Source organism: Schistocerca gregaria, chromosome 1 (assembly GCF_023897955.1).
Source record: "Schistocerca gregaria isolate iqSchGreg1 chromosome 1, iqSchGreg1.2, whole genome shotgun sequence".
In the NCBI taxonomy this organism is placed as follows: domain Eukaryota; kingdom Metazoa; phylum Arthropoda; class Insecta; order Orthoptera; family Acrididae; genus Schistocerca; species Schistocerca gregaria.
The window spans coordinates 881,124,373-881,151,566 of record NC_064920.1 but is presented as its reverse complement, the minus strand read 5'-3'; the positions used below and the strand labels follow the sequence as shown (position 1 = coordinate 881,151,566).

Here is a 27,194-nt window from a genome sequence, read left to right as displayed (position 1 = left end):
ACTCTATGATCAACTCAGAGAAGGGACACAGTTGTTGTGTTTGCTCTGATGTGAGAGCTCATCTTGCACTATGAGTGCTATGTTGCTCACAGCATCACATCCCTATTTTTCTTTAAAATAGATGTAGTGTATTGTGCAAACGTAAAGTATGAGGTATTGTTGAGGAGCTATTGTCATAACAATGCAGTGGCCGAGCAATCTAATGCAAAGTGTGACAATTCATGGACCCGGGTTAGATTCCTGATTAGTACCAACATTTTCTATTTTACTTAATTTTTTCATTTTAATTTATTATTCACAATGTTAAACTGTTAGTTATATCATTTAGAATATGTTCAAACAACTCACTTTATATTTATAAAATTAATATATTCTGTTTAGTTACAGTTTACTATCCAAATCATTACAATTTACTATCCATGTAAATCAAAAGGCTCTAGGCTATCAGTGGTAAAAAAAGCACATATATTCAGAAATTCAGTATGAAAGTGTTTTCTGTAGACAATTTGCTAAATTTCTGGAGGAGAAAATGAGTTTCAAGGGGTTAGGCAGATGACTTCAAACTTAAATCTAACAGCAGAGGGGCATGGGATGAGGCTCTCCGATTTGGCTAAATTTCGAAATACTTCGGATATATTTTCATTGCCTTCTTAGGTGTCGAGAACCAATCCATAAACTCAAATACTCAAACCTTCATGACAATATGTGATGAAGCAAGCTGGGATAATCTTAATTCCCCTCTTGTTTTGCCATCTGCCTCCTTAAATTTGTTTTGTTACTTTTAAATATTAACCATTAGCATACGTGAATATAATCTGCATTTTCGTAAAAGAGAAAGGTTGGCCCTCGGTTTTAAAGAATATAACACCAGATCTAATTTTGTGCTTAGTTGTATTTATGTAATTGATTTTCTAGTTTATTTTGACTATTTCTAGATAGTATCTTTCATTACAGTGATTGTTTGGTAACTTAAATTCTGTTGTTGACATATAAAGAAATATAAATTCTGTACTAATTATGAACATTTGAAAGACGAAATGCTAGTAATCTTAAAGTATCTATTTGGTTCTGTTCAAAAATGTGTTAGCAAATCCATCCCTTCATTAATTCCAAAGTAATTAAGAGTTTTGTCAAAAGTATTGTTTACATAACAATATATGTTAATTTCATCATTTAAACAGATAATTCGGCCTAACTCTTGCAGAAGAAACTGATGAAAGAACAAATTTTTCGATGTATTCAGTTAATTTAATGAGCTAAGTTTTAATTGTAATTTCTGTAAATTTAACCTAGAATAATGTGTAGTTTCAGCACCTGTTATTGTGAGGATATGTATGGGCCCAATTTTTGGTCCCGAAACAGTCGGCCCATGGCAGAGTTTCAGCTGAGGAACCTGTGTTGGATAGATCAACAACAATGCGTCTGTGAAATAAGTGTCACACAATAGCCCATGTGTTAAAACATGACAATGACTGTTTCCATGCATACCTTTCTGTTCTTCAAGAACCGTGACTTTGTGGTTAGGTAGATGTTCAGTAGGAAACTATTGTTTGCAAAACGTGGAGGTTCGCCTGAAAACTATTAATGAGGCTTATCAAAAGTTATAACAATAGTGCACTGGCCAAATAACTGTGTATTATTGGGGGTTGTGAAAAGTTACAGTAAAAGACTGTGAAACACAACTGTCATCTGTTGGCTACATGATTTACTGTAGTCAGTGTCCAAATTACAAACACCATTTTTCAGCCAGTGTAGCAACGCAGTACGTCTACACCAAGGACAACAAACAAAGAGAGAAATAAAGCAGGTGGAACTGCTAAAAGTAGAGAAGAAATTTTTCCCCAACTATGAAAGAAATTGTATAAGACATTAAAACTTTATAAAACTAGTGGAGAACACTGTGTTAAAGCAGAACTTTTGAAATGGTATCTACCAAAAATAAAAAAAAATGGGCTAAAATTAATCTTTGAGAAAACTTGGAAAACAGAAAATCTCCCATCCATCCACTACATAGAGAGGCAAGAAACATAATGTTAACTACTACTCAGGAACTTCTTTAGAACTAGTTGCATGTAACTTATTTTCCAAGATTATACTAAACAGACTAGAAATGATGCATTGAAATTTAGGAGAATATCAAGATGGTTCCAGGAAGGGCAGACCATGTACTGAACAAATATTTAATCTGAAGTCAGTCATTTGCCACAGAAAACTGAATTCAGAAATGTTCGTTGATTTCCAAAAGACCATTGATTCCATTGGCAGAAACTATAGATAAAATAAAACTGTGTGAGTAGAAGCAGGTTGATGGCCTTTTCAAGTTCCTAGAATATTTCAATTGAGAAAAAGTGAACTACTATCTAAAGATTTATGTTCTGAGTATGTTAAATTTTTGAGAAGCAGTGCTGAGTGGTCTACTGCAGTACTGGCAATTGGTGGACCACTGGTACTAACATCCCCCTCCAGTGTTAAACCAAAGTTATAAAATTTAAAATTATTGAGTCAGTTCAGTTTAGATGCTTAAAATTAGTATATTCAATTTAGTTATGATTACTATCCTTGTAACTAAAAAGGGTATAGGCCGGCCACATTGTAACACATTGGTATAATTTTGTATGAGCCGCCACTTTTAAATTCTCTGACTTGCTCTAAGGTTCACAAAACATTGATAAATGTACTCACATACTGTGAATATATTTTGTCTGTTTAATGCAGCTGTAGACCATTGGCAGTGTCTGAAGGACATTGCATAGTAAAATACAGACATTGCAAAATTTGTAAAATAATAATAATAATAATTTTATTATTATTTTGAGCTTTTCCTCATTACAGAGGCTTATCTCCAACATAATATTTTACTTGTAAATTACAATACAAACAATAAACGTTCTTAAACTATATTTTCAGAATATTCCTCTAGGTGTTTCGATCTTGTGTGTCATCTTCCTCTGCGCCCATTCTCCTCATTGTGTGCTGTACATTTTGGAGCCAGGTGGTCATAGGTCTTCTTCTTCTTCTTCTTCTTCTTCTTCTTCTTCTTCCCACTAAATAAAATGAACCAGTCTGAGAAAGATGAAAATTTACCTTTTAATATTGACGGCCTACAAGACGAAAGTATCAGAACACTCTTTGCAGCCAGGATGGAAAGGAAACTGGTTGAATCATTTGAAGGAAATACAGAGGAAATATATGACTAATAAAAGCTAATGTGAAAATCATAGCAACAGAGGTGTTGGGTAAAAAAGGTAGCAACCACAACCTTGCAGCAGAGTGGTGGTCAGAGGAACTAGAGGTCCTCGTTAGAGCAAAACGAAATGCGTTCCTTCAGTGGTTGAATGATAAATCAGAAGAAACAAGATCAATATACAAGGAAAAGAAGAATGAAGTGATGAAAAAAAATAAGGATGGCAAAAAATGAAGCTTGGGAAAGAACATGTGCCAAGGTGAATAGCAAATTACGATTTGGGAGAGCAAAAGAAGCATGGTCAGTATTAAAAGAGCTTCGACAGGATACAAAAAGCAAAACTAATCTCCAACTGATAACACAAAAGGAATGGGAAGAGTATTTCCAAAAATTATTGAATGAAGGCAGAGAAGAATATCTAGAAGAAGGAACAGTGGAAGAAAAAGGACATGAAGATGATGAGATCCAAATTTTAGAAAGCGAAGTACTTCAGGAGTTGAGAACAGGAAAGAATGGTAAATCACCGAGCTCCGGCAATATCAATCTGGAGTGTCTGAAATATGGTGTTGACAAAATTGTGAAACTGATAACACAGCTCTTCAACAAAATGATACATGGAGATTCAATACCCAATGAGATGAAGCTAGGTTCCATTAATACAATATTTAAGAAAGGGGATCGGAAAATTTGTTCAAACTATCGAGGAATTTGTGTTACAAGCACATTAATGAGAATTTTTGCGAAAGTAATTAAAAACAAACTGGAAAAAAAAATTAGAACCCAAGAAGAATAATGTGGATTCATGCCTGGGAGATAATGTGTAGACCATATTTTCACATTATGACAAATTTTGTAGAAACATAGAGAAAATCAAAAAATATAGGATTAATATTCATAGATCTAGAAAAAGCGTATGATACTGTTCCAAGAAAATTACTTTGGAGAGCACTACATATGGCAAACATAAACCCTTCCTTGATTAAAATAATACAACAGATGTATAAAGATAACATTTGCCGAGTGCAAGTTGGTAATAAACTTTCACAGAAATTTAGAACAAGCAAAGGCCTCTTACAGGGCTGTCCCATGTCACCATCATTACTTAAAATCTATATAGAACATGGTCTCGTAAATGTAATAGTATGGGATTGGAAATAAGAGATGGAGTTCACCTACATCATTTATTGTTTGCTGAAGATAAAGTAGTCGTAGCACAAGATGGGTAAGATGCCAGCTATATGTGCAATCAACTAGCAGCAGCATACAAAACTTGGGGTTTGAAGATTAATTACCAAAAAAACAGAATACTTGACTAATGATTCAGATGAGCTATACATTGAAGGAAAGAAAATCAAAAAGATAAACACTTTCTGTTATTTGGGATCCATTTTAGAAATCGAGGGAAAATCAGTCAGAAATCAATAAAAGAATTAGTAGCGGATGGAGGGTCATTTGGATGCTTAACTCAGTTTTATGGAGCAGGAATGTAATGAGCAGAACTAAAAAATTAATATACAAATCCATATTAGAGAGTGTGGTTCTGTATGGAACGGAGACCTAGACAATTAACATGAAGCACATTAAAAAATTACAAGCTCTAGAGATGGACTTCTGGAGAAGATCAGCAAGAATCCCCAGGAAATAAAAGATAAGTAACACCGAAATAATGAGGAGAATGGAAATAAAAGAAAGAATATATGACGTAATGGATAGGAAGAAATTACAGTGGTACGAGCATGTACGACGAATGGAGAAAACCAGAATCCCAAAATTATTAATAATAATAATTGTGAGCAGAAGTATTCAGAATAGTTTTTCGCTGCATTTTATCAGTAAAATTTTTCTTGTTTCTGAATTCTCATTTATTATTTTCTCTCCATCAGCTCACTAGTTCCAGGTCAGAAGAAACCTGAACATTTTTCTCTATTTTTTCCAAAAAGTGAGTAATGGAGCAGTTGCATTTGTGACCCACCTCTCTAACTAGGAGAAGTAGTGTCACCTCAAGTTTCATGCAATTACCTATGCATGCTAACCATAGCTTTAAGATTGATTAACATAAGGGAGGTGAATGTTAGTTCTCCATCCTCTGCAACACAAGAGGAGTGATCAAAAAGTAACAGGAATTTTTTAATTTCGTATGCTTTGTACATCTGATTTTTCAAACAAACAAAAAATCAGTCTTGTTGGTACACATGTTCCTGATATATGTTTGCATTTTCAGCTGTTTTAAATATTTAGTTTATTGTTGCCAGTCAGAAAGGTTATACATGTTTTTGAGTGCTCGGTGAATTTTTGTTGTTCATGAAAGGTGGATCGAAAAATGTACATTAAATTTTGCTTGAGAAATGATATAGAGTGTCACACAACATTCAAAATGTTGATTATGTCTTTTGGAAAATCTAGTATGAGTAAGCCAAGAATTTATGAGTGGTACAAACATTTCAAAGAGGGTTAAGAAGACATTAAAGATGATGACTGCACTGGATGGCCTAGTGCATCAATTACTGATGACAATGTGGAAGCAATAAAAAAAATGGTTCTGCAAAATAGCCTTGTCCACATCAAAGAGGTTGCTGATGTTGTCAGTATATCTTTTGTCTCGTGCCAAGAAATTTTTTCGGTTGTTTTGGGTATGAAATGTGTAGCAGCAAAGTACAAGGGTTGACTGAAAAGTAATGCCTCCACCTTCGTAACTATTCAATAGTTGGCAGCGTTGGTATGCAGCAGGTAGTGGCCTCTTCTCTACAGGTCCAGTTGGTGGGAACTCTCAGCACTGAACGGTTGTGTTGTTACAGCGTAAAGTATGGGACCCTGCGCAGACGGTCTGTCAATGCGATTTAAGCAACTTGCAGTCATTGCATTCTTGATGGCAGAAGGTGTCACCCCAAAGGAAATTCATCAGAGAATGAAAGCCGTTTATGGTGATTGTGTTTATGTGAGTATGTGCATCATTGGGTGAGTAAGTTTAAAGATGTTGATGCGGGAACACCTGACCTGCATGACAAACAGAGAGTTGGACATCCTGTGACAGCATGGTGTTATCCATGTTGATTTCCTTGATCGTGGAACAACAGTAAATTCAAAGCGTTACATCACAATGCTGCAAACTCTGAAACAACGGCTAACAAGGGTCCAAAAGGAAAAGGGAAATGTTTTCCAGCAGCATGACAATGCCAAACCACACACTTCATGTGCCAACACAGCAGAACTTCAGAGATTGAATCTCACCACCATACGATATCCTCCATACAGTCCAGATTAGCACCGTCTGACTTCCATCTGTGCCCAATAATGAAAGACAATCTGAGGGGACATCATTATGCTTCTGATGAAGACCCTGAGAGAACTGTGAGACTGTGATTGTGGAAACAGTGTTGCTTCTTCTTTGACTGCTTCAGAAAACTTGTTCATCGTTGGCAGAAATGTATCCAATTATCTGGTGATTATGTGGAAAAGTGAATATTGGTAATTAAAGATCACATTCTAAGAATCCTTAGAATGTTTGATTTATTAAGATATTCCTATCCACACCCAATTAACGAAGGTTGCGGCATTACTTTTCATTCAACCCTCGTATGTTCTGAAGTGGCTGAATGTCAACCAACAACAAAGTTGCATAGACATTGCTCAGGAATTATTGAATGAAATCGATGATGATCCAGGACTTCTAAAGAACATTATAAGAGGTGATAAAACATGGGTATACGGGTATGAGATTGACACCAAGGGCCAATCATCTCATTGGAAACTGCCAGAAGAGCCAAGACCAAAATAATTCAACCAGTTCGGTCACATGTGAAGGTTCCTCACACTGTTTTCTTAGATTGAAATGTGATAGGGCATCATGAGTTCCTGCTTACAGTCATAGTCAATAAGGATTACTATCTGGAAGTTATGTGCCATTTGTGTGAAATAATCCAAAGAAAATGACCAGAATTGTGGGAAAACAACTTGTGGAAATTGCATCACAATAATACTCCTGCGCACACCACAATGCTTGTTTGTGATTTTTGTCAAAAAACAAAATTGTTATGTTGTCTCAGCTACCGTATTCTATGGACAACTTCTTTCTAATCCTGAAGCTGAAGAGATCTATGAAGGATGCCATTTTGCCATCACTGATGAGAGAAAAACAGAATTTCTGAAAGAGCTGAACACAATAAAAAAAGTGAGATCCAGAAGTGCTTCCAAGAGTGAAAAAAGTCTGTATTATCATGACACACTTCTCAGTTACTAATGAAAATGTTTTTGGTACTTACAATAATTGTTCCTTTCTATCGCCCTGCTCCTCCTAATTGTCTTTACTTCACAACTCCTATTCTTTGTTTACACATTTAATTATTGCTGTGAAGAAATCCTCAAGAACAAATATTTGTTATTAAATTTGTTGGTGTAATAATTTCACTTTATAGAGATGAAGCCGATGGGAGTCCTGTTATAACAAGAGATGGATTTCAGTTCCTGTTACTGGACACTGCATCACAAGTATGGTACTTTATACTGCAATACTTGGACACTGTTGAAACTCGTGGATTGGACTTAGTCGAATGCTTGACCTTTCTTTTCCAACTCAGCTTCAGTACCATGGGCAAGGTAAACTAATATAGCTAGTAGGTGTCCAAGAATTTCAAATAAACATATTTTTATCTTGATAATATTGGTATAAAATATGGATTTGTATGAGAATGCTACATAAGCTTAACGAAGTATGATATTCTGGCACTACATTGAGAAATGGTTTCAAGATTTCCGTTGATATTTGTGTCCCTTGGTGTAGGTATTGCCTCACCCCTCCTCCAAATCAGTTCCTCCAGTGGTGTGGCACACTTTCCACATGTTGTTGTCCTTTACAGGTAGACTGCCTGTGGCTTTGCTTTTGGCATTTAAAATATCTCATTGGGGTTGGATTATAGGGCCACATTGGAAGATATGTAAATCAAGTTTATATGTATTCAGGCAGAAATGGTAAGTTAATCACATGTATAAGGTCAGCACTTTCTTGAAATTATAGTAGATCATTTACATAATCTTTTACACACTGCACATTCCCACATACATTAGTATTTCCTCAAATATACTGTCCATCTGTTGGTGAGGTACTTGCACACAACAAAATGCTTACTAAAGACCAGATAAATGTTGTTCTTCAAATTATGTATGTTTTGGTAGGCTGTTTGCTCACTTGGATGGTATGACAATGCATAGCTCATCCCTTCACCTGGACTCGACAACTTGAAACTCGAACCTCATGGACTTTTACTCTCTTAGTACTAGGAATACTTGACAATCAATTCTGCCTAAAAACGACTTGTGTGAGGCAAAAATATGTTTTGTCATTGGGTAAGGGATTGTGAATTCCTTACAGTCTCCTGAGGCAAAACCAGGTAAATCTGACTGCATAATTGTGTTCCCCCTTCTAAGATACTTTATCAAAACAGGTCAGCCACCAACCTTCTGAGTACTCTTTAAGGATACAGGGTACTGTTCGACTCAGTATTATGTAAAAATCAACACCTATTTCTTTCAGGCACTGTTTATGATGTATATGTTTTACAGATTTTTTGTTGATATCAGGTAGTGCAGCATATTTTCTAAACAAATTAGAAGTATTTTGAATATTTTTGAAGCTGCTTAGGGTTATTAAAAAAAGTTACAAAGAAATTGATGCAAATTTTTTTTCCAAAAATCTTCGTCAAAATTTGAGGTGCCATTTAATCCAATGTTGTACATTTAAAGAGGACCAAGTTTTTACCAGATATGCATGACATTTATGGCTGAGGTACTAAACCTATTTAATTCCACCTATTATGTATGTTAAAAAGATAAAAAAATATCACATCTTACATTTTAATTGTTATAATTTTTGTAATAAAATTGTTATTTTTTCTATAATTTAGTTGATTCTGCAATAAAGCTTAGGTTTACTACATAAGTTTGGACTATTGCAAGTTACAGAAAAAAATTAAACTTTAGGAAATATTTATACCTGAATTCTGAAAAATACAACTTGCAGGAAATTGCAAATGAAGATATGAATCCAACATCTTCAAGCTTCCTCTTGGCATTTCTTTTAGCACTTCTTGCTTCTTTGGTAACTTGAAGAGCAAATCTTTCAGCTTCATGCACCCATTGTCTGCCACACGCAAGCAGTTGGTCTTCCATATTAGAGCCCCATTTTATGCCTAAATTTCTCTGGCCTTCCAACCTTCCTATCACTCCATCATTGAAACATATCACTGCATCTAGTACACCAACTTTTAATGTATTTAGTCCTACAAAAACATTCTTGGGTAATCTTTCCCGTGTGCATAGGTTGAAACTTTCATTTGCATTCTGAGTGACCCCATTAAGACATTTACTGAGCAAAACAGGATCACTCGGGTCTCTAAAAATTGGTTTTATTTATAACAGGCTCAGGAAGAGAATGCTTATGATGGTATATTTGACCACTTTTCTTTCCTTTTTGGTAACCACACCAAGAATCTGCTGCTTTAGGGCAATGTCCATGAACAGGGTGGTCATCTGTGGATAACTTATGCAAGTAGGTGGCCCATACAACTTTTCTCATTGCTGTAACATCATTCAGAGGTACAGTTCATCTAATGGCCAGTCCATAATAACCCCGAAGGAGGTCTGTTTCAGTTTGTCAATCTGCCTCGGCCAGATAGAGATTTTCCATCAGGTAGCAACTTTCCTTTCATGTCTCTTCATAGCTTTCCCAATCTACCACCCATCCTCTTTTGCACATGTCCACAACATTCCAGTCTTGTTAGTAAGGTATCACCATAAACATTAATTGTATTGAAAGCTTTAGAGCTCCCGTCACCTAGGTGCAGCATTGAATAAGTGCAAAGATCTGTACATCATGAAATGATATTAATGTCCTTAACACAAATCACAGTAAACTGATGTTCTTTGCTCACTGTCTACATGTAAACAGAGGCAGTTGGCACACAAATGTAAGCACAAGTCATTTTCTTCGCTCTTGTCGGAGATAGTAGATTCCGGAGAGAAAATTGTAAGGTTAGTATCATAACATCAGTTACATTTTTTCCCTATTTGTGGTGATACAAAGCTTGTAATTGTTCCCACTGGAATGTACTATCACTGAAAAGAGCAGAGAAACATGACTTGTGATTGTATTTGAATGCCAACTGCCTCAGTTCACATGTAAACAGTGTGCAAGAACATCAGTTTACTGTGATTTGTGTTGAGGATGTCAACTTAAGCAATAGTTCATGTCATTTACATTATTTCATGACATACAGAACTTCACACTCATTCAGTTCTGTATTTTTATGACGATGACTTGAATATGTATACATGTCGGAGAGTTTTAAAGTTGACGCCCCCCCCTAGAGGGACACTAAATGTACACAGAGCTAATGGTTAATATAGATCCTACAGTATTGAACAGACATCACTCAGCGAAACCGGAGTTTTCTCATTCATATATAGAAGTAATATTAAAAATACCTTTTACATGTCATGTAGATCATCATCATCATCATCAATACTATCCTCAGTGGAGGGTGGGGATGTTAGATTTGTTGCAGGTGCCTAAAAAACTAGTCACAATCCAGATTTTGCAGCTGAATGACAAGTTTCACAGATAGATACAAGCAGGGGAACTCGCTTCGCATTGAGAAACAGATTTCAGTATATATAATTTTTAGTTGCATTTCTTTAAGTTGTATAGGTTTACTAACATCTAACATTTTAGTGTTATGCTTGTATAACAGTTTTCATTCCATTATCCATATAAGGCGGATTAAAAAAAAAAATCAAAGGCATTAATGCAAGAAAAAATGGAATTTTTTCCCTAAATTTTCTTTGCAAGACATAGTTTAGAGCTAAATAAAATAGTTTTGATATTATCTGTTTATGGCAAACGTAAACTGGAAGTATTATTTTCCTCATGTTGCCACTCGAGCCCAGTAACACTTTTCACACATAAATTGAATCAAAGACCATAAAATAGCCATCCAAATGTTGTTTATTTTATTATGACAAAGATTACAGTGGATCCCACATAGGTGAACAGAGATGTATAGAGCTGTTGAAAAGTATTATATTAGATAACTCACTTTTTTGTTTTGAATTTCAGGATTACAGTACAGAAGGCATGAGTGAAGGTCTGTTGGTATTCTTACAGCACCTCCGAGAATTTGGCCTTGTCTACCAACGAAAAGTAAGTGGTCTTATTGACAAATTTGTAACAAAACATAATGGTTCACTTATGGTAGCACATACACTGAAGATCCAAAGAAACTAGTACACCTGCTTAATATTGTGAAGGTTCCCTATGAGCAGAAGTGCCATGACATGATGTGGCATAGACTCGTAGTGCTGGAGGGAATTGACACCATGGATCCTGCAGGGCTGTTCATAAATCTGTAAGAGTATGAGGGGATGGACATCTTTTCTGAACAGCACGTTGCAAGACATCTAAGATGTGCTCAATAATGATCATGTCTGGGGAGTTTGGTGGACAGTGGAAGTGTTTAAACTCAGAAGAGTGTTCCTGGAGCCACTCTGTAGCAATTTTGGATGTGTGAGGTGTTGCAGTGTCCCGCTGGAATTGCCCAAGTCCGTCGGAATGTACAAAGTACATGAATGGATGCAGCTGATCAGATAGGATGCTTACATACATGTCACCTGCCAAGAGTTGTATCTAGATGTATCAAGGGTTCCCCCAAACTGCACACACCCCACACCATTATAGAGCCTCCACCAACATGAACAGTTCCCTGCTGACATGCAGGGACCACAGATTCATGAGGTTGTCTCCATACTCATACACATCCATCCGCTCAATACAATTTGAAACGAGACACATCCAACTAGGCAACATGTTTCCAGTCATCCACAGGCCCAGGTAAGGCATAAAGCTTTGTGTCGTGCAGTCATCAAGGGTACACAACTGGGCCTTTGGCTGTGAAAGCCCATATTGATGATGGTTCGTTGAATAATTTGTATGCTGACACTTGCTGATGGTCCAGCATTGAAATTTGCAGCAGTTTGTGGAAGGATTGCACTTCCATCACATTGAACGATTCTCTTCAGTTGTTGTTGGTCCCGTTCTTGCAGGATCTTTTTCTGGCCACAGCAGTGTCGAAGATTTGATGTTGTACTGGATTCCTGATATTCACGATACACTTGTGAAACAGTCATACGAAAAAATCCCTATTCCATCGCTACGTCAGAGAGGATGTATCCCATCACTCGTGTGCTGAGTATAACACCACGTTCAAACTCACTTAAATCTTGATAACTTACCATTGTAACAGCAGTAACCGATCTAACAACTATGCCAGACACTTGTTGTCTTATATAAGCACTACCAACCGCAGTGCCATATTCTGCCCGTTTACATATATCTATATTTGAATACACATACCTATACCAGTTTCTTTGATGCCTCTGTGTTTGGTTGGTTGTGTGTGTGTGTGTGTGTGTGTGTGTGTGTGCGTGTGTATTTGGTAATTGTTACAGGAACTTGCCGATCATCTTAGAGAGGTAGAAGGGCATACAGATCATTTGCAACTTTATGTACAAGGATATTAGACTTTTAGTTATTGACACTGCGACAGTTTGAACTTTTAAATAATTACATATGATTTGTAGTTTAAACTACTTAAAAGTGTAGAACACAATGAAAGTTTTGCACTATCTATACATAAATATAAAGTAAAATTCAGATTTTGAAATTTGACCTATGATCTTCATCCACAGACTTACACCACAGTAGTTTATATAATCAGTGTTAATGTAATTCTGTGACTGTAATTGACACACACACACACACACACACACACACACACACACACACACACACACACAAATTTGGTGGTGGGTGGATGTTGGCTGTTATACAGAGTGAGCACAAAGTCTTGCCCTGATTATAAAAATTTATAACAGAATAACCATATGACACAATAAGCTACATTTGATGCCATTACATATGTTCGTGTTACTAGTTGTTGTGACCAATAGATGGTGGTAGTGCTCCGCAACACTGATGAGGTCTGTTAGGTCACGATAGTTGCTGGCGAAATGGCGTTGAAACAGGAGAAAGCGCAATGTGTGCTTTGGTTTCACAAAATGAAATCGCCCATCATTATTCAGCGTCAATTTCAGGCTTCTTATGGACGCAGCCCTCCTGACATTAAATTAATAAAGCAATGGTATGCAAAGTTTAACGAAACAGGCAGCATTGAAGGTCATCCTCGAAGTGGCAGGCCTCGTCTTAGTGATGCAACTGTTGATCATGTTCAGCAGTTGTTTCAGCGTAGTCCGTCTAAATCAACTCGTCAAGCATCACATGTACTTCAAATACTGCAAGCAAGTGTGGTGAAGGTTCTTCATGAAAGGCTTAGATTGCATGCTTACAAAGTGCAAATCGTGTTAGCCTTGCAATTATTTGCTGACATGTGTTGAATTTGCAACTGAGATTCTCAACTGGATTTATGGCAGCAATGATTTCTTAAATTACATATACTTTACCGATGAATCCAACATTTCATGTCAGTGAAATGGTTAATAGGCACAATGTCCGTATATGGGGTTCAGAGTCCCCAAATGCCACTGTACAGTTACAGCGAGACACCGAAAAAATGAATGTTTGGTGCGGCCTCATGCACAACAAGGTTTTTGGACCGTTTTTATGGCAGAAAAATTAATTACTGCTAACATTTACTTAGACGTTTTGCAACAGTTCATTGCCCCCCAGTTAGAAGAATATCAACCACGGACAATTTTCCAGCAAGATGGTATACCCTCCCACTGGGCTTTGATGGTGCATGATTTCCTGGATGAAACATGTCCAGATCGGTGGATTGGAAGGAACGGTACAACACCCTGGCCACCTCGCTCTCCAGACATTAAACCCTTGACATTTTTTCTCGTGTTATATCAAGGACAGATTTTTCGCCACACCAGTTGCTGACATTGACAAACTGAAGGCTAGGATACAAGCTACTGTGGGTACTGCGACAGAACACATGTTACGAAACACCTGGTGGGCACTGGAACTGCCTCCACATTCTCTGAGCTACCAGCTACCAAGGGAGGACATGTTGAGGTTTACTATCGTAAGTGATCTTAAAAACAAGTTACACTAACGTATGTAACGGCATCAAATGTAAATTATTATGTCAAACGGTTAATCTGTAATAAATTGTTATAATCAGGGCAAGACTTTGTGCTCACTCTGTATTTCTCCTGGCTGTTCCAAATACTCCCAAACATTTGCTGGGTTATTGGGATTGAGTGATATAGTGAGCCAGTTGAGGTGCGATAGGGTGCCTAAGTGATTGTCAAATCGGTAGTATGAACACTGTCAGGAGGTAGGAAACAGTCATTCTACAGAATAGTGGCAGATATGCCATCTAGACCAGCCCCAGACAGTGATGCACTCAATATTTTTCAATGTGTGGATGTTACGCAGTGAAGAAGATACTGGATGCTTCCAGTATAGTTGTAGGAAGAGAAGAAATGTAGCATATCGAACATTTATCCCAACCATTTCCAAATGTCTGAAATTTGTTTCTTTATTGTGTCAGACAAAGTGACGGACATTATTCAGAGAAAGGCAAGGACCTGGAATCTGCCTAACTGTTTTGGTGGGTCAGATGATAAACACACAAAAAGTAATGCAACTGTATGTTCAGGATGACTTGGAAAGATACATCTGATTTTTTTTAAAAAGTGTTTTTGTGTTTGCAGATGAAGACACCATATTTGTAATAGTTGTTGTTGTTGTGGTCTTCAGTCCTGAGACTGGTTTGATGCAGCTCTCCATGCTACTCTATCCTGTGCAAGCTTCTTCATCTCCCAGTACCTACTGCAACCTACATCCTTCTGAATCTGCTTAGTGTACTCATCTCTCGGTCTCCCTCTACGATTTTTACCCTCCACACTGCCCTCCAATGCTAAATTTGTGATCCCTTGATGCCTCAAAACATGTCCTACCAACCGATCCCTCCTTCTAGTCAAGTTGTGCCACAAACTTCTCTTCTCCCCAATCCTATTCAATACCTCCTCATTAGTTACGTGATCTATCCACCTTATCTTCAGTATTCTTCTGTAGCACCACATTTCGAAAGCTTCTATTCTCTTCTTGTCCAAACTAGTTATCGTCCATGTTTCACTTCCATACATGGCTACACTCCAAACAAATATTTTCAGAAATGACTTCCTGACACTTAAATCTATATTCGATGTTAACAAATTTCTCTTCTTCAGAAACGCTTTCCTTGCCATTGCCAGTCTACATTTTATATCCTCTCTACTTCGACCATCATCAGTTATTTTACTTCCTAAGTAGCAAAACTCCTTTACTACTTTAAGTGTCTCATTTCCTAATCTAATTCCCTCAGCAACACCCGATTTAATTGGACTACATTCCATTATCCTCGTTTTGCTTTTGTTGATGTTCATCTTATATCCTCCTTTCAAGACACTGTCCATTCCGTTCAACTGCTCTTCCAAGTCCTTTGCCGTCTCTGACAGAATTACAATGTCATCGGCGAACCTCAAAGTTTTTACTTCGTCTCCATGAATTTTAATACCTACTCCAAATTTTTCTTTTGTGTCCTTTACTGCTTGCTCAATATACAGATTGAATAACATCGGGGAGAGGCTACAACCCTGTCTCACTCCTTTCCCAACCACTGCTTCCCTTTCATGCCCCTCGACTCTTATGACTGCCATCTGGTTTCTGTACAAATTGTAAATAGCCTTTCGCTCCCTGTATTTTACCCCTGCCACCTTTAGAATTTGAAAAAGAGTATTCCAGTCAACATTGTCAAAAGCTTTCTCTAAGTCTACAAATGCTAGAAACGTAGGTTTCCCTTTTCTTAATCTTTCTTCTAAGATAAGTCGTAAGGTCAGTATTGCCTCACATGTTCCAACATTTCGACGGAATCCAAACTGATCCTCCCCGAGGTCCGCATCTACCAGTTTTTCCATTCGTCTGTAAAGAATTCGCGTTAGTATTTTGCAGCTGTGACTTATTAAACTTATTGTTCGGTAATTTTCACATCTGTCAGCACCTGCTTTCTTTGGGATTGGAATTATTATATTCTTCTTGAAGTCTGAGGGTATTTCGCCTGTCTCATACATCTTGCTCACCAGCTGGTAGAGTTTTGTCATGACTGGCTCTCCCAAGGCCGTCAGTAGTTCTAATGGAATGTTGTCTACTCCGGGGGCCTTGTTTCGACTCAGGTCTTTCAGTGCTCTGTCAAACTCTTCACGCAGTATCGTATCACCCATTTCGTCTTCATCTACACCCTCTTCCATTTCCATAATATTGTCCTCAAGTACATCACCCTTGTATAAACCTTCTATATACTCCTTCCACCTTTCTGCCTTCCCTTCTTTGCTTAGAACTGGGTTGCCATCTGAGCTCTTGATATTCATACACGTGGTTCTCTTCTCTCCAAAGGTCTCTTTAATTTTCCTGTAGGCAGTATCTATCTTACCCCTAGTGAGATAAGCCTCTACATCCTTACATTTGTCCTCTAGCCATCCCTGTTTAGCCATTTTGCACTTCCTGTCGATCTCATTTTTGAGACGTTTGTATTCCTTTTTGCCTGCTTCATTTACTGCATTTTTATATTTTCTCCTTTCATCAATTAAATTCAATATTTCTTCTGTTACCCAAGGATTTCTAGCAGCCCTCGTCTTTTTACCTACTTTATCCTCTGCTGCCTTCACTACTTCATCCCTCAGAGCTACCCATTCTTCTTCTACTGTATTTCTTTCCCCTATTCCTGCCAATTGTTCCCTTATGCTCTCCCTGAAACTCTGTACAACCTCTGGTTCTTTCAGTTTATCCAGGTCCCATCTCCTTAATTTCCCACATTTTTGCAGTTTCTTCAGTTTTAATCTACAGGTCATAACCAATAGATTGTGGTCAGAGTCCACATCTGCCCCTGGAAATGTCTTACAACTTAAAACCTGGTTCCTAAATCTCTGTCTTACCATTATATAATCTATCTGATACCTTTTGGTATCTCCAGGGTTCTTCCACGTATACAACCTTCTTTCATGATTCTTAAACCAAGTGTTACCTATGACTAAGTTGTGCTCTGTACAAAATTCTACTAGGCGGCTTCCTCTTTCATTTCTTAGCCCCAATCCATATTCACCTACTATGTTTCCTTCTCTCCCTTTTCCTACACTCGAATTCCAGTCACCCATTACTATTAAATTTTCGTCTCCCTTCACTATCTGAATAATTTCTTTTATTTCATCGTACATTTCTTCAATTTCTTCGTCATCTGCAGAGCTAGTTGGCATATAAACTTGTACTACTGTAGTAGGTGTGGGCTTCGTATCTATCTTGGCCACAATAATGCGTTCACTATGCTGTTTGTAGTAGCTTACCCGCATTCCTATTTTCCTATTCATTATTAAACCTACTCCTGCATTACCCCTATTTGATTTTGTGTTTATAACCCTGTAATCACCTGACCAAAAGTCTTGTTCCTCCTGCCACCGAACTTCACTAATTCCCACTATATCTAACTTTAACCTATCCATTTCCCTTTTTAAATTTTCTAACCTACCTGCCCGATTAAGGGATCTGACATTCCACGCTCCGATCCGTAGAACGCCAGTATAGTAGAGAAGGTAAATACGAACTCCTCATTGACAGATGAGATTTTATGAGATTAATTATGGATTAACTTTGGATCAATTTTTCAATGAAAACATCTGAGTTTACCATAATCACTTCTATTACCAGATTAATGTTTAAGGTTCCATTTTGTTCCATGACAGTTGGTAAGGTGTTTCCCTGTTACACAAATGTAATGAAATCAGTCCTATGGGATCTCTTTACAAATGAACAAAAAATACTCGATAACAAGTTTTAACAGGATGAAAATCGGCACAATGTCCATTTGGTACATCAACATGCAAAATGGGAACTATTAGCACACTATTGTGATGCAATCCTTCAAAAGCTGATGTTATAATTCAGGGTATTTGCTTGTTACATGATATCCTCATTTATGATGGGACGTTCTCAAGACCTCGGTGCAGCAATACCATAACAGGAAGTCAAATAAACAATTAATTACAACAGCAACAGCTATATCCAAGTACATGTGTCCACATATTTCCTGAAACACTCTACCATTTCATTTTGTAACAACTATTGTATTCACTAAACACTCATATGTATAACATTTTATTTGCAACAATGTTAAAGCTGATGGTATTGTTGCTTCAATTAAGACAAACACTGAAGTAAAATGTTTCTGATAGGAATTGATTTTATCGGATAAATTCTTTCAAATTATAGCTTTCATTAAGTTCAGTCTCATTATCCACCAAACTGTGTGTCACTGTGTTTTACCCAGAATGAAACCATCACAAAACCACCTAAATGAGGCAAAAATGCAATTCCTCAGACCACACTGCCAGTTCCAGTCATTACTGTTTAGTTTTTGCACTGTATGGCCCATTGGAGACTTGCCACTTTGTGTGTTGATGTGAGCAATGGCCTTTTCCAAGGTACGCGACTCAATACCTCCATTGCTTGTAGTTCCCTTCAATGTTCGTCCGGAATATGGTCGAGGTGTGATAGTAGCAATTCCTTTCGGGTTTGTAAAGGCCTGAGACTCATCTCAGGTCCCTGCACAGTAGGATCTTTTTGCGACCCCTGTTCTTCTGCATTTGTGCAGGCTTAGACCGTATGACAAAAACTATGCATGATGTGATTATATTGAAACCATCATCGATCAGCTGATAGCTGACTGCTTCATTTGCCATCAACTTCTAGAATACTGTTCAGTTTATCTTTATTATATTATTTTCTTTATAGGTTCCTTGATGAAATCTCATACAGTGTGTGGTTGCACCAAAAAAAATTTGAAAACACGTTTTTCTGGATTGAATCAGTGGATATACAGGCTGAAGCCAAAGAGTGGTATAATTACCAATCAGATGTGAATGATCTATTTGAGAGTGATTGTTGATGTTTAAATATTAGGAACTGAGTGATTGGGGTAGTTTATGTTGTAAAAATATGTTAGTCCTCACATCCAAAACTCAATGAATGATGTAGATTTTGAGACAACACAAAGTTATCTAACTCACTACAAGATTCTCATGTATTATGCTTTTTATTGGTAAAATGTTTAAGTGGAGCAAAGACAAAGATATCTTTTAAATTACACAATGACTATTGGTCTTAATTTTCACAGTCAATCAAAGAGTGGTAAATGGACAGATTTGGTATCAAATTCGATTGTGTGAGATCTGGTTTTGCAAAAAATAAATAAATTTAACTGAAATTTTGTGGCAGATTGAAACGGTATGCCAGACTGGGACTCAATTGCGGCACATTTGACTTTCATGGTCAAGTTCTCTACCGTCTGTGCTGTTCAAGCATAATTCACAATCTCTTACCACAGCATTATTTCCGCAGTACCCCACCGCTTAACTTCCAATCCTTGCAGAAGTTATCCTGTATACCTGATGGACTAGTGCTCCTGAAGAGGCTATAAGTTTGGAATATCAGGAACAAGGTACTGGTGAAAGTGTAGGGGGGGGGGGGGGGGGGCAGATCGGGAGGCATGCTTGGATAGCTCAGTCAGTACAGCACTTGCCCGCAAAAGGCAGAGGTCCCAGGTTCTATGAGTTCCAGCCCGATAACACATTTTTAATCTGTTACTAAGTTTCAAATCAGCGCATACTCTGAATTTTCACTCTGCAACAATCTGGAAGAATTTTTTTATTTGGATGTAATCCAGGTAAAATATCCTCTAGTATTTTTTAAAATTCTAAGTTAAACATTAAACTTTAAATTTTCTGTCAACACCTCATTTGCATTCTCCTTGACTTACATACTCTAATAATAATTTAATACTGATACATATTTAGATATATTTCATGCTTCCTGAACAAAACATGAAAATAAAACCGTTTAAAAAGTCCAACAATGGAAAATCCAGGATGGAATAATGACAGTATTATGAAAAGGATAATTGCCACTCACCATATAGCGGAGCTGTTGAATCGGGCATTTTATGAAATGATTTGTCTACATGTAAGAAATAAATTGGAAGGGAAACAAGGGAGTGATTCATTTGAAACATTTGTTGGACATAATGAGTGTACATGGTGTATAATCTGAATAAGGCTCTAATGTTACAAGAGATACTCAAGGTTTGCATCTTTAGATGCCATGCGTGCCTGATACTGATGAGTGTTGGCTTCCAGACACGTTCAGACTGCGACAAGACCCATTCCAGACTCTACAGGATTGCTGTACGTGAGAGATTGCATGGCTCCCCACAGAAAGCAGTCTAGTCTCGATAAATCCAGTGAATGAAGGTGCCAGGGAACTGGTCCGCCACACCCAATCAACCAGTGCAGGAATGACCTGTTCAAATGCCTACAAACAGCCAGTCCAAAATGAGCAAGTACATCATCATGTTGGAATCAAATGCTGCACCCACATTTTCTGGAACATCTTCAAGCAATCCAGGTAGAACCTGTTGCAGAAAGGTCTGATAATTCATGGCAGTTGTTGCAGTTCCACCTGCTTTTAATTCTTCATTTGATGATTGTTGTCCTCTGTGTCAATGTGCTGCGTTGCTACACTGGCTGAAAAATGGATTGTGGATTCTGACACACACTACTGTAAATCATGTAGCCGACAGGTGCACAGTTGTTTTTCACAGTACTTTAATTTTCACTTTGCACAACCCCGAATATTACACAGTTACATGGCCAGTGCACTATTATTTAACATTTGATAAGCGTCATTAATTGTTAGCAGGCGAAACTCCACATACTGCTACAATAGTTTCCTGTTGAACATCTACGAACAGTAAAAACATAACCACAGCACACATTACTCGTCTGAAACTTAGCCGTGGACTGACTGTCTCGTGACCAAGAATCTGTCCCTTATATATCATCACAATAATCGGTACTGAAACTACACATTGTTTGAAATTACATTTACAGAAATTACAATTAAAAATTAACTCATTAAAAGAACTGAATACATCAAAAAACTCTGTCTTTTTAACATTTCCTTCTACTACAAGTGCTAAGCCAAATTATTTGTTTAAATCATGAAATTAACAAATATAGTTACATTAACAATACTGTTGACAAAACTGTTAATTACTTTGGAATTAATGAAGGATTACTAGTACTTCATCTTTCAAACATTTACAATTTTTACAGAATTTATACTTGTTTATATGTCAACAGTAGAATTTAAGTTACGAAGCAGTTACTGATTTCACCCTATAACAAAAGATACTAACTAGGAATAGTCAAAATAAATTAGAAAATCAATTACATACATAAAACTATGCACAAAATTAGATCTGATGTTATTTACTTTAAAACTGGGGCCAATCTTTCTCTTTTATGGAAATGCAGATTATATTCACATATGTTAATGATAATTAATTAAAAGCAACAAAACGAATTTTAGGAGTCACATGGCAAAACAAGTGGGGAATTAAAATTATCCCAACTTGCTACGTCACATGGTGAAGCATGATGGGAAAAGATAACACCTGACTAAGTAGTCGCCTGCCAAACCCTGGATAACACCTACAACACCTGCTGGAGAACTGGTATCCTCTGCACTCTTTACACATGGAGCTTTCATGGGCGCCTGCCCTGTTTTCTTCGGGCATTTTTACGAGACCGAGTTCTCAAGGTGCGTGTGGGTTCTGCTTTGTCAGACACCTTCATTCAGGCAAATGGTGTGCCTCAGGGTTCCGTCTTGAGTGTCGTCCTCTTTGCTATCACCATTAACCATATCATAGCCTGTCTCCCACCGGACATCTGCGGCTCCCTTTTTGTCGATGATTTTGCCATCTATTGCAGTTCTCCATGGAACTGTCTCACTGAGTAGCATCTTCAGTGCTGTCTTGATCATCTTCACTCCTGGAGCATCGCCAATGGCTTTTGCTTTTCCACTGACAAAACTGTCTGTGTGAATTTCTGGTGGTGCAAATGGTTTCTCCCACCATCTCTAGATCTTGAGCCTGTTACCCTGTGAACACAGGATTATAAATACAAAAATCATGAACAAAGGATTATAAATACAAAATCAAATAAGGCTGAATTGGGAGTAGGTTTAATAATGAATAAGAAAATTAGAACACAGGTAAGCTACTATGAACAGTGTGGTGTACACATTATTGTAGCCAAGATAGACATGAGCCCACATCCACCACAATAGTAAAAGTTTATATGCCAATCAGCACAGCAGATGATGAAGAGATTGAGGGAATGTGTGTTGAGAAGAGAAATTATTCAGATAGTTAAATGAGATGAAAATTTAATAGTCATGGGGACAGGAATTTGATAGTAGGAAAAGGAAGAGAAGGAAACATAGTAGGTGAATACGGACTTGGGGAAAGGAATGAAAGAGGAACCGCCTGGTAGAATTTTGCACATAGCATAATTTAATCATTGCTAACGCTTGGCTTCAGAACCATCAAAGAAGGTTGTATTCACTAGGAGACACCAGATAGTTTCAGATTTTATATAATGGCAAGATAGAGATTTTGGAACCAGATTGTAAATTGTAAAACATATTCAGGGGCAAACGTAGACTCTGACCACAATTTATTGTTTATGAACTGTAGATAAAAACTGAAGAAACTGAAAAAAGATGGGAATTTAAGGAGATAGGACCTTGATAAATTGAAAGAATCAGAAGTTGTTGAGAGTTTCAGAGGGAGCACTAGGGACCTATTGACAAGAAAAGAGGAAAGGAGTGCAGTAGAAGAAGAATGGATAGCTTTGATTGATGAAATAGTGAAGCCAGCTGAGGATGAAGTAGGTAAGAAGACAGAGGCTAGTAGAAATCCTTGGGTAACACAGGATATATTGAATTTAATTGATGAAAGGAGAAAATATTTAAAACACATTAAATAAATCAGGCAAAAGCAAATACAAACATATAAAAATCTGATTGACAGGAAGTGCAAAACGGCTAAGCAGGAATGGCTAGATTTGGAAGCAAGATAGATTCTGCCTACAGGAAAATGAAAGAAACTTTTGGAGAAAAGAGAACCACCTGTATGAATATCAAGAGCTCAGGTGGAAAACCAGTCATAAGCAAAGAAAGCTGAAAGGTGGAAGAAGTACATATATAGAGGGTCTGCACAAGTGAGATGTAGTTGAGGGCAATGTTACAGAAAAGAAAGAGAACATAGATGAAGATGAGATGGGAGAAATGATACTGTGAGAAGAAATTGACAAAGCTCTGAAAGGTCTTAAGTCAAAACAAGGCCTCTGGAGTAGACAATATTGAATTAGAATTACTGATAACCTTGGGAGAGCCAGTCATGACAAAACTCTTTCATCTGGTGAGCAAGACGTACAAGACAGGAGACTTCAAGAAGAATATAATACTTCCATTTTCAAAGAAAGCAGGTGCTGAAAAGTGTGAATATCATTATACTGTCATTTTAATAAATCGTGGTTGCAAAATACTAACATGAATTCTGTACAGAAGAATGGAAAAACTGATAGAAGCCAACCTCGGGGAAGATCAGTTTGGATTCTGAAGAGATGTAGGAATACGCAAGGCAGTACCGACCCTATGACTTCTCGTAGAAGATAGGTTAATGAGAGTCAAACCTACATTTATAGCATTTGTAGAGAAAGCTTTTGACAATACTGACTTAAATACTCTCTTTGTAATTATGAGGGTAGCAGGGATAAAATACAGGAAGCAGAAGGCTATTTACAACTCGTAAGGGTGGAGGGGCATGAAAGGGAAGCAATGGGTGAGAAGGGAGTGGGACAGGCCCTGAAGTTATTCAACCTGTACATTGGGCAAGCATTAAAGGAAACAAAAGAAACATTTGGAATAGCAATTGAAGACCAAGAAGGAGAAATAAAAATTCTGTCAGAGACAGCAAAGGACATGGAAGACTAAGTGAACAGATGGACAGTGTCTTCAAAGGAGGATGCAAGAGAAGCAAAATGAAGATAATTTCATGTACTTGAATTAAATGAGGTGATGCTGAGGGAATTACATTAGGAAATGAGACACTTAAAATAGTAGACGAGTTTTACTGTTTGGGCAGCAAAACAACTGACAGTGGCCAAAGTAGAGAGGATATAAAATGTGGACGGGCAATGACAAGAACAGCATTTCTGAAAAATTCCATTTTTTAACATCAAGTATAGATTTAAGTGTCTGGAAGTCCTTCCTGGAAGTATTTGGATGGAGTATAGCCCCGTATGGAAGTGACACACACATGATAAAGAGTTAAGACAAGAGGAGAATAGACGCTTTTGAATTTGGTGGTTCTGAAGAATGCTGAAGATTGGCTGGGAAGATCATGTAACTAATGAGGAGGTACTGAATAGAACTGGGGAACAGAGAAATTTGTGACACAACCTGACTCAGAGATGAGATCAGTTGATAGGACACATTCTGAGACATCAAAGGCTCCCCAATTTAGTACTGTTGGGAAGAATGGGGGGTAAAAATTATAGAGGAAGACCAAGAGATGAATACAGAAGCAGATTCAGAAGGATGTAGGTTGCAGTAATTACTTGGAGGATGAAGAGTCTTACACAGGATAGAGTTGCATCGAGACCTGCATCGAACCTGTCTTCAGAACTGAGGACCACAACAATAACTTATCCATGGAATTATACTTCCTGAATTTACAAAGAACTTCGCCGTATGAGTCCACTTTGCAATATGACGCTTCCACCCCTCTGACCTGGGTGTATGCCCGGATTCAGTTTGGAAGAGAATAACAAAGCTGTTATATCATCTCCTGGCCCCCAACTGTTTTAACTGGACCTCGATATCATGGATACTGGCACTGGGGTGCAGTTGACATCAGAGCTGGTCCTAGACGTTCTATTGGTGGCAAATTTGGGGATCTTGGGGTCCACAAGAGCATCTCAACACCATGCAGACGGCTCATAGACACATGCATCTGGCATCGGCGAGCATTGTCACAGAATAGGTAACACAAGAGGTCGTACGATGTCCATGTCGTACTGTTGTGCCATCAGAATTCCCTCAATCAATACAAGCCACATCACCCATACACGCTGATGATGGTCATCCGGGGGAGTGGAGGGGTTTAGTGCAGAACTGCAGTTGATCACTGAACATAATGAAATGCCATTCATCAGCATTCTGTCCTTCTTGGTCACAGCATCACTCCAAACAACAATGTTTATGTTGTGGTGTTAACAACAGTCTATGCATGGGATGGTAACTTGCAAGTCCAGCTACTGCTAACCTCCGAGCAGTGTGTAGAACAACAAAGAATGTTGCAGGGAGTCCAACACTTGTTCTCAGATGACAGGCACAGAAGTAAAGGGATTACGATGTGCTTGGTGCATAATACCACAATCGGGCCTCTATCACATCTGAATGCCCTACAAATCTGGATAGAGCACGATTCGATCAGCCAGCCAAATGGAGACAGAAAATGAGCCCCCCTTTCAAATGTATTAGTTTAGGTCAGTTCTGATAATACTGTCTCACATGAATACACAGCATCTGTGTGTCCAAAATACTCAACTTTTGATGCCATTTGCACTTGTTATAAACCCTAAAAGGCCTGGTAACAATAATAAACACAAACGAAACTAATGTGCTCTGGTGTCCATTCTATTTGTTGCAGAGAATTGCAATGCTAATCATTAATGCTAAAGACTTTGATGGTATATGTGAACCAAGTTATATTGTCATCTGACAATATCATCTGCATGTTTTGCTTTGTTTGTTGGCAGTGTATATATTAAACCCATTTCATTTCAAGTGGCTAAGTAGATTGCAAGGAATTGGGAGCGTCAGACTATACCTTATTAGAAAGATTTAAATACCAGCGATAACTCATGTAAAGTAAAGGCATTTTGTAATTTTTTCCCTCAGAATGAAGTTTCTTATTTAAGAGAGATCACTAGTGTCTCAGCAACTGAACTTATGAGCAACCGAAGAATTGTTTGGGGATTGATAAAAGTTTTGCATGTACTTTTTTACAGAGGAATTAGGAAAGTATAACATGAAAATAGATCAACATTGTAATAATGATGGTATCGTTATTGGCACAGAGAGGATATTCTATGAACAGCATATGAAGTATGTTAAAAAAGATTTTAAGAACAGAATCAAAGTTACTTTTTAAAAATTGTAAATGTATACCTTACCCAAACCTTAATGTCACTTTTGGCATTTCTGTACAGGTGATATTCTCCTACAGGTCAATAAATGCTCGTGGTATATTGGTGAACACTGTAGACTTGCGGTGCCCCAAAGGGAAAAGTGGCCATCAGGTCTGGTTACCTAGTCGACCATTCCACCAGACTCCGTCTGCCAGTCTAACACTCAGGAAAAACCTCACCCAGGAGTCGGCAGACGCTTTGTTCAAAGTGTGAAGGTGCACCGTATTGCTGGGAGGAAAACCTACATCTCTGTCCATGAGGCAGATTGTCCAAATAGAGCATTAACGTTACTTCTGGATGATGTACGTAGCATGCAGCATGTGTGTACTGTTAAAAAATATGGGACCAATGAGGACGTCTCCAGGTATACCACACCACACATGTAACATAGGGTTAGTCTTACTGCCTTGACAGTAAGACCAGGATCGTCGTTTGCCCACTAGATTGCATCATGTCTCTTCACCCTCGTGTACAGGTGGAAACTGGATTCATTGCAAAAGAAAATGTCAGCTTCAAAGTTCTGTTGCTGTTTGCATCTTTCTTCAAACCATTCACAGAACTGCACCTGCCTGTCAGTATGATCATCATCATAGAGTCCTTACACATAATGGTTTTGATATGCATGGAAATGATTATAGAGGACAGTATCCTGGACAATGAGACTCGGCTGATGCCCCAGTCCCGTGCCACGTTCCTTGTTGACAGAGTTGGACTCAGTGTCACCTTAGGTAGTACAGCTACCGACTGCATATCCGCTGTTTGTATGTGAGGTCTTCCAGAATGTCTTGTCATCAACACTGAACCGTTCCAT

The 27,194-nt window shown here is 37.8% G+C and overlaps 1 protein-coding gene across 1 annotated transcript in view; it reads left to right on the top strand.

The window, feature by feature from the left end:
• LOC126273642 (general transcription factor IIH subunit 4) overlaps positions 1-27,194 on the top strand; it is a 130,679-nt gene that overhangs the window by 89,891 nt on the left and 13,594 nt on the right. The window contains exons 5-6 of the mRNA XM_049977048.1: positions 7,597-7,777; positions 11,292-11,375. Coding sequence (XP_049833005.1) covers positions 7,597-7,777; positions 11,292-11,375 — 265 coding nt within the window. The remainder of the gene's footprint in view (positions 1-7,596; positions 7,778-11,291; positions 11,376-27,194) is intronic.